Source organism: Rhinopithecus bieti, unplaced genomic scaffold (genome assembly GCF_001698545.2).
Source record: "Rhinopithecus bieti isolate Rb0 unplaced genomic scaffold, ASM169854v2 scaffold_25987, whole genome shotgun sequence".
Classification (NCBI taxonomy): domain Eukaryota; kingdom Metazoa; phylum Chordata; class Mammalia; order Primates; family Cercopithecidae; genus Rhinopithecus; species Rhinopithecus bieti.
This window is the reverse complement of record NW_016812078.1, coordinates 1,878,666-1,888,060: the sequence shown is the minus strand read 5'-3', so window position 1 is coordinate 1,888,060 and position 9,395 is coordinate 1,878,666. Positions and strand designations below refer to the sequence as shown.

The following is a 9,395-nucleotide window of genomic DNA, read 5'->3' as shown; positions in this document are numbered from 1 at the left end:
AGGTTACTAAAGTTACATGAACTAAAAGGCATTACAGTTTTTTATTTTGCTTTCAAAATATTTAAGTGCATATTTTTGTTTCAGCCAATTAATTAGAGCTCTTTTATATAAACATTACACACAACATATATATAGCTACAGAGAAAGACAGAAGGTTACTACAGTAGTTATAAGATTTTTCATTTGCCAGTTTCTAAGTTTCTTATTTGGGTTACTGGGTTTAGGTTCATGGGGTTTTTTTTGGCAGTCTAATCCAACCTCTGACTTGGAGTTCAACATGTGGTCTCTGGGCAAGATGGTCACCCTGAGTAATAGAAATGATAAGAAAGGGAAAGGAGAGACAGAAAAACATTGCCTGTGGCAGGGTAGAGAAGGCAAAATGTTCAGGAAGGTCAGAGAAAGGCCCGCCCATTGCAGCAACACTGAAAAGTTCAGGCAGCTGCTTCTCGGTAGCAAAGGGATCTTTTCCAGCAATCCTGTCAACTCTCAAATTTCCCCTTTCAGGGAGGAAAAACCTCCCCATATCCCACAATCCTGTACATGCCTAATCCTGTCACCCACAGCCATCAGCAAAGAGTGCAAGGCAGATTAATTCAAAGAGAATAGCAGTTAGCATCCCATAGTGCCAAACCAGTTCTTAGCTGAGAGGCACTTTACTGAGAGGGGCCTCTAACCCCCTAAATCTTAGAAGGGACTCTAGCCCTCCTAAGTTGGGCCTCTAACCCAAGGTCAGTCAAGCCTCATTGCCTTTTGTTAAGAGAGGCCTCTAACCCACTCTGTCTTAGGAGAGACTCTAGCTCCCCTAAGTTGAGCCTGCAACCCAATCCCGTTCTTTATCTGCGTACCCCACCACTTACCCAAAGTCATCCAATCAGTGCTGCGGTCTGTTTCCTTTGGGGGATGGTGGTTTCTTCAGTATCATCCCTTCTGTAGTTCACCAGAAATATGTTTCAGGACCCCAACACTTACCCAAAGGTAGCAGTTGGTTCAGGGTTTCTGCACTATAGCCCCTTCAGTGGTTACCAGAAATAGGTTATAGGAAAGGGGTCCCGATCCAGACCCCAAGAGAGGGTTCTTGGATCTCACACAGGAGAGAATTCAGGTCAAGTCCACAGTACAAAGTGAAAGCAAGTTTATTAAGAAAGTAAAGGAATAAAAGAATGGCTATTCCATAGAGCTGCCCTGAGGGCTGCTGGTTGCCCATTTTTATGGTTATTTCTTGACGATATGCAAGAGGTGGATTATTCATGCCTCCCCTTTTTACACCATATTGGGTAACTTTCTGACGTTGCCATGGCATTTGCAAACTGTCATGGTGCTGATGGGAGTGTAGCAGTGAAGACAATCAGAGGTCACTCCGTGGCCATTTTGATTTTGATAGACCGGCTTCTTTACTGCAACCTGTTTTATCAGCAAGGTCTTTATGACCTGTATCTTGTGCTGATTTCCTATTTCATCCTGTGACTTAGAATGACTTAACTGTCTGGAAATGCAGCCCAGTAGCTTTCAGCCTCATTTTACCCAGCACCTATTCAAGACGGGGTTGTTCTGGTTCACATGCCTCTGACACTATAGCTCTTACAAAGAAAATTTATTGCTCATCTTAATGAAGAGTCTACTTTAATTTATTAATATTTTGTTGCAAAGACGGGAGAAACAAGTCTGAAAACAAACAAAAGTCACTTTTAACCTAAATATTTTCTTCTGAAATATAATTTTAATTGTTTGTAACTATGAAATCCTCATTAGGAAACCTACCTACAATAAATTGGATCTGATATTCAAGGCAGAATACATGGAAACTGAGACCAGTGGGCCAGGTGTGAGAGTTGTCTTGAATGATAATTTTACTCCATCACTTAAAACCAAGTTTTTCCCTGGCTAAGACAGTTATTAACATTTAATTTCCAGAGTAAATAACAAGATACTTATATTTTGATGACAAAAACATCATGTAACACACATGCTCTATCTAAGGTTGGGGAAGGAAGGCGCTTGCCAGTGGGTGTGACTTTGGTTGATCTATTTTAGCATTTAGTTTTACCTTGTCACTTTTTGATATCTGGATATAAATAGATACCATCAATCAAAATAATAAATCAATTATTGTCATATGTTAAGTGAAACAAAAAAGGAAAGATACTCATAATGTAATAAAATCCTCTTTTCACATGCCAATAAACAGAGAATATTGCAAATATTGGAAGATTTCATTTGCAACACGAATCCTGAAAAGCATTATTAAAAGGAAATAACATGACTATTACCAAAATGAATAGAAAACAGTGAAAGCCCTATATGGTAAATGCATTGAAATAGAGCAGCCTATTTTTCCATTAAGGTATTCAGGGTAATGTTTGTGTATGTGTGTATGTATTTAAATTCTTTTGTTCTTCTAGAGCTAATTTCATTTTCAACTTGGAAAAAAATATTAACCTTAATCAGTGCTTAAAATATCTTCAGGTTTGTGCTGAAGTATTTTCTTAATTCTGTCTGGAAACCTATCAAAGTGCCCAGATGAAGACTTCAGACAGAGTGGGAAGTGAAAAAAGCGAATTGTTTTTGTAGATATTTTAAGCAACAATAAACTCTGTAGGAGGACAGATGTTCCGTAGTAATAATAAGAGCTAGTATTTCCTCTGCCTTGCTATGTGCCAGGCTATACTAGGCTCAATTCATGCCCTGTCATTTAATTTCTGCAATAAGCCTAAGATATAAGCACTATCACTATTCCCATTTCACAGATGAGGTTTGGAGGAATTAAATAAGGTGCTCCAGGTTACAAAGGTTGTGATAGTTTTGAACCCAGACTGACATCCTCTTAAACCTGATCTTTTTTGCTGCCTCTAAGTAAAGACTCACAGGCAGCACATGCTTCTGTGTCACTCTGGCCACGCCCCTATCATTCCACTTCTTTCATTGTATTGCATTTGTCCCTTTACACACCCACCTCCCACACTTTCTGGTTAGCTCCCCTGAGGCAAACACAGTGTCTTACTTATCCTTCTAGTTCTGAGGATTTAACATAGTGATGTGACCCTTGTGGAAGCTCAGCAAGTGCCTGTGGAATGACTAATATATTGTCCAAAGTCACTAAAGGTTTATATGTTAAAGAAAACATTGCCTTGTTATATACAATAACTGATGTGAAAACAGTGTCAATTACTTTTAAAGCTGTGTTAGGCATTCCTTTCCTCAAAGATCAGATTTTTCAGAAAGGTGGGTGAGCAGATTGCTGCTGCCTATAGGAATTTGAGGGAGTATGAAAAAAACCCAGAGATGATTAAATAATGTGAAATGTGTGTACAGTGTTAAGAAAGGTTAAGAGAAGGGATACTGAAAGCCTAATTTAATTAATGGTTTTTACATTAATGATGGGTTTGTCTTCTCTACAGGGAAGCAACCCATTTTCATTGACAGTGACACCCAATAAAAGGAATAGTCCTGGCTAACACGGTAAAACCCCGTCTCTGCTAAAATACAAAAAAAATTAGCCGGGCATGGCAGCATGCGCCTGTATAGTCCCAGATACTCTGGAGGCTGAGGCAGGAGAACTGCTTGAACCTGGGAGGTGGAGGTTGCTGTGAGCTGAGATCGCGCCACTGCACTCCAGCCTGGGTGACAGAGCGAGACTCCACCTCAAAAAAAAAAATTCTGTTTTNTCCGATCTAACAGAGTGAGATGCTGTCTCAAAAAAAAAAAAAAAAAAAAAAAAAAAGAAAAAAAGGAATAGTCAGACATTTTCAAGCCTTAGGAAATGTTTTAAAGCTTAAAATGCAATTAGTAGAGCAAAGAAAATGATTTCATATGTATTAAAATATTATGCAGTATTACTTAATGGGGTAAATCAATTTAGCTTCAGCTTTGAGGGATTGAAATCTGATCAAAGAAAACCATTTCTCGTTATAAGGAATAGTTTACAAAGGGGGTTTGAGGAGCATTCTAAATGAGTTTGCACTTGCATCTTTAAAACGGGTGATATTAACTTCTGCAATCACATCTTGCGCCACGATGTTCTGATTAAATATGATGATAATGTCCATTTTAATCTGGGTCTTTAATCACCCTGTCAGAAAGCTGTAGCCAATAAAAGCTCTCTACTCCTTGCTGTATAAGCATACTTCTGCCATTTGCTTCCTCTTTAAAGGATGCCTACATCTTGAATTCTGCTACTGCCTGCAGCAGTGTTCAGAAGTGAAAGACCAGAATGAACAAGGACTGCCATACAAAATAACGTGCCCACCCTGCCAGCACTGACATTTCCAACCACCCAAGCCTTACAGAAGGCTGATCAATACCCGTGGCCCTCCCTGGACATGAATTTATTTGTAAAAGGAAAACCTTTTACAAATATATCAAGAAAATATATCAAGGGTGGAGTTAGTCTGCCAGTGCCAATATGTCAAGTTGCCAGGGTGCTTTTGTTGATTTTGTTTTCTGAAAGCTGTCTAGCATGAATCCACCTCCAATGTGGAATTTTGATTTAGTTATAAAAAAATTCTGAAGCATCTGCTAGATTAAAATGAATGTTCATGCCCTATTTTACTTGACTCTTTGATGAAATGACATTGACTTTTTTCTGAGACTCTTCCTGACCACCTCAAAATTGTTTTGTTTTTGTTTTGAGGCAAGGTCTTGCTCTGTCGCTTAGGGCTGGAGTGCAGTGGCACGATCTTGGCTCACTGCAATCTCTGTCTCCTGGGATAAGGTGATTCTCTCCTTCAGCCTCCCAAGTAGCTGGAACTACAGGCGTGCACCACCAAAGGCCAGCTAATTTTTTTTGTCTTTTTGTAGAGACAGGGTTCCCCATGTTGCCCAGGCTGGTCTCTAACTACTGAGCTCAAGTGATCCACCCTCCTTGGCCTCCCAAAGTGCTGAGATTACAGGAGTGAGCCACCTTGCCTGACCAAGGTGTTCTTTCTGAGGGGAGATCCATACTCTTCTCAAAGCATTTACTACATGATTCTGCATTGTCATGGTCCATATGCTCATCAGTCCATCTCAGTGGATTATTACCTCCTTGAGAGCAGAGCTGTGTCTTGTTCCCTTTGCCTTCCCAGTACCTAGCAGGGTGTGTAGCAGACATAGTCATAGTCAATAAATATTTATTGGATGATTTTTTTTTTCTGAAGTGGCCCTTTTCTCTTTCCTTTTCACTTATTCATCTCTCACCTTCTTTAGGTCCTCTCCATCTGTCCCAAGGACATGAGAGCTGATATCTGTGTTCATCTAAACCGGAAGGTTTTTAATGAACATCCTGCTTTTCGATTGGCCAGCGATGGGTGTCTGCGCGCCTTGGCAGTAGAGTTCCAAACCATTCACTGTGCTCCTGGGGACCTCATTTACCATGCTGGAGAAAGTGTGGATGCCCTCTGCTTTGTGGTGTCGGGATCCTTGGAAGTCATCCAGGATGATGAGGTGGTGGCTATTTTAGGTACTGTGAACTTTCCTAATGTAGTAGCAAATGCGTAGTAACAGTTTTAGATATTTTACTTCTCTCATTTTTAAAGAGAAATTTCCTTTGTTTGGTAACTTTGGAAATTGGGTCACTAATGAGGTGTGAATCTTAATGAAAACTAATAATGCTATTTCAGCAGAGAACATTAGTATCAGTCACAGCCTAATGGGCTGAGTTTGATTAAACTTTCTTTGGCAACAGTAGGACAGTACCTTTTAGACTAAAGCTGGTCACAGCCTAACGTGCCTTGTAGCTCCGTGATAGTAAGTGTGGAAATGGCTTGTGGAATGATTGACATGGTAGTGACATAGGGTGTTAGTCTCAGAAGGGCAATAGAACCTGTCTAGTTCAACCCTTTTCTTTAGATAGGAGCCAAGGGAGGCCCAGAGAAGCTTAGTGACTTTCCCGGTTAGTAAATGAATGGAGGCTTGAATACAGATCATTTTACCCCAAAACTTTCCTCATCACAGTTAACCTAAGTAGTGAGCTGAAAGTGTGGAGGAGGTTAATGAGTCTGACCTTTTATAGCAGAGTGATCACAGTATAGGTAAATTAAATTTAGGTTTATAAAGCTGGTTCTGTCCATCTATATTAATAGGCCATAAAAATTGTTTGGCTAATCATAAATTCATTTTAAAATCTCTAAATTTTAGAGCATTTTAGAACTTAGAATTCAGTTGATAGTTGTACTAACCACAACCACAACAATAAAAGGGCAGTAACAGTATATATAAGTGATAAAATAAAAAAATGTTGCATGTTTGGGGACAGTGTAGGGCATACAGCTTGGCAAAGAAAAAAAAAATTGCCAAATGACCTTTTAGATCATTTTCTGCTCAAATATCTGCAGCAGGTTCCTGAAATGCACAGATATCAAAGGAAGTAATAATGAGGTCAGGAGGGAGGGAATCATTTCTTTTTTTTTTTTTTTTTTTTTTTTTTTTATCAGGTAAATAAGTCTAGAATTGCAGGATGCTCGACTTCATTCTTGATCACATTTTCATGGGCTTGTTCTCATGAAAAAATGAGCTCAATTTTTAAAAACTATTGGATTTTCAGCTACCGAGGTCAACCTACCATAGCTTGAATGCCACTTATTCTCAAAAGTAAAAGATTAACTGATAGACTTTAAAAACTACAAAAGCAAAATCCACCACAATATAATGAAAAACTGACTTCAAAACACCATTACTTGAAAATATAGAATTGAAAATGGAAAAGAAATGACCCTTCATAGGAAAACAGGTTCTGTAAAAATTGTAAGTTCTAGAAAATGGCTCAGGGTTGCAAGTGACTGAGTATCAAGGTTTGTAAGGTTTTCCTTAACCGCATATAAATAATATTAGAATTACAGTTAGATTTCTTCTAGGAACCATCTTTATTTTTTTCAAGAAGAAAATACAACAGTTTAGAGTCAACATTCTGGGTATGTTTAATGCTCATTAGTGCTTGTTCTGCTTCGTTTACTGGAGTATAAAGGAGATAAATATAACCCTTCATAAAAAGTTGTACATTTCACCAGAACAATCCTTTGTGATAAAATGAAGCATATTTACACTACAGCCATTCTTGTTTGCTTAAAGAAGAGGATAAAATACAAGGCCAAAGCAAATGTATTTTATTTTCCTGAATGTCCACGTCAATGGTGGTTAGGAAAAAAACATAAAATGTATTGCATGAAAATGAGTACCCTCATGATAAATTACCTCAGCTGTAGAATCATTGTCATTTGCTTTGTCCCGTTTTCTTTATTACAACTTCACTTGGGTAACTCCTTTTCTAAAAGAAGGTTGCAGAAAGCCCTGAGTACAGTGCCTCTGGCCTGGGTCTGCTAAAATGAGACAGTTTGCTCAGTGAGACCGACAAAATGCATTTTCCTTTCATTTTAAAATAAAATGGTAACTTGTTTTGCCCAATGACACAGTAAAATGAACACAGGACCCCGGGTATTGGACCCATCTCATCATATATCTGTCACATTTTATTATTTTGAGTGTGTGCTTTTTATTCTCTTTCCTCAAAAATCTTGGAATTCAGAGACTTTTCACATCTTGTGCTTAATGAGTCAAATTATACAGACAACTCTCTGGCTGCCTTTCTTATTTCTATAGGCTCTGAAAAGACTAGTTCTTTCAAAATCCATCAGATTAGGATTTTTTGTTTGTTTGTTTAACATACAAAATGCTTTAATAATGTTTTAAGAAAGGAGGAGGAAAATAGTAACTTACCAGCACTATTTTCCCCGATTCTCCTCTTCTTCCTCTTTTCTTCTCCTCCTCCTCTTTCTTCTCATTTTGATAGTTTAATTTCGAAATAATTGCATGCTTAATGAAAAGTTGCAAAATTATCAGGGTGTGAAGGGATTATGTGTATATAAAATATTAAATATATATGGTATTAAATATATATAATCCCTTCACACCCTGATATATATATGTGTGTATATATAAGTTGTGTGTGTGTATATATATACACATATATATTATATATATACACACATTATATATATACACACACATATATATAACAAGATATATATGTATATCTTTAAGTTCTGCTATATTAAGTTGATTTGGTCTTTATAACTTTATGTATTTTTTAAATCTTTTTGATTTGTCCTGGTACTGAGAGTGGCGAGTTAACGTATCTTATTATCTAACATATCTGATTATTATTCATGCATTTTATCTATGTCTCCTTGCATCTCTTGTAGTTTATGCTATATAACATTTGCTGCTGTGTTATTTGGTGTACAGATTATTTATGATTGTTATGTCGTAATTGTCAACTGTGGCCTTTGGCATTGAAATATGCCAAAAGCCATCATGTTTAATACTCTTTGCCTTTAATCTTGCAAGGGTCAGAGAGGAACAAAATCCCTACATCCCTCACATCTGAGGACACCTCACAAAAATGGGAACTTGCCTAAATTAGTCTGATAGGAGAGATAAGAAGGCCTTGCTGTCTCTTCCACTGATTCATTTGCCAGTTAAAAGGTAGAGAAGGGAGGTTATTTTAAAATTAATTAGAATCTCTGAATCCAAAAACAGGTGCAGTTTCATCTTTTTGGATTCTTGCCACTAAACAGTCTCTTGATAGGCACATAATTCTTTAGTGTGTCAAAAGTGCTAAGGAGTTTAATGAATAAGTTCTGAAGCATAACTAATTAATGGAAAGATAAAAAATTTAGTCAACAAATAACCTCCTTTAACACTGGAGGATGGCTTCAAGATGTTTTCTAAATAGGGCATATGAATATAATTGCAGTTCATGTCTTTTTTCAATTTGAAGTTCTTTCAGTTCCTACACCTCCACCTTTTCTTTTGACCTTCCCACTTTTATAAAACACAAAGAATTCCAAATTAAGTTCATGATGCATACATAATATTTTATATTCTTTAATGTCATATTCCTTTTTAGTTCCTACCCTATAATTACTTAATGTGAACAGGTTTGTTGGTATGGCTGAAATAGCTAGGTTACTTCCCAGTGTCTTGACAAGTATATTGTGCCTTTTTGAGGTTATAAAAATGACATTTCCCTGCTAACAATAGACCCTGCTCCTAAGACATTTGTTTTGTTGTATTTTCATTTTGTCTTTTTTCATCTGTGTTCATTGATTGTTAGAATCATAGAGTTAGGGTTATTAAACTAAGACAATCTCTATTTAAGTGTTTTAATTGTAACTTCAAATTCTTAAGAGAGCTATGCTTGTTTATGGATGGTTTGGATAGAGGGATTGAAAATTGTTATGGAGTTAGGAAAAAGCATAAATGAGGATAGGAATAACATAATTAAATCAACTTAATAAGAAAGAGAGTCTTTAGCACTTGAATTAAGATTTTATTTTAAGTAGAATCAGTTATTTAAAATCCACTGTAGGCCGGGCATGGTGGCTCTTGCCTGTAATCCTAGCACTTTGGGAGGCCAAGGTGGG

At 37.2% G+C, this 9,395-nt stretch overlaps 1 protein-coding gene across 1 annotated transcript in view; it reads left to right on the top strand.

The window, feature by feature from the left end:
* The first annotated feature begins 5,185 nt into the window (after positions 1-5,185).
* KCNH5 (potassium voltage-gated channel subfamily H member 5) overlaps positions 5,186-9,395 on the top strand; it is a 111,208-nt gene continuing 106,998 nt past the window's right edge. The window contains exon 1 of the mRNA XM_017895556.1: positions 5,186-5,434. Coding sequence (XP_017751045.1) covers positions 5,206-5,434 — 229 coding nt within the window. The 5' untranslated portion in view covers positions 5,186-5,205. The remainder of the gene's footprint in view (positions 5,435-9,395) is intronic.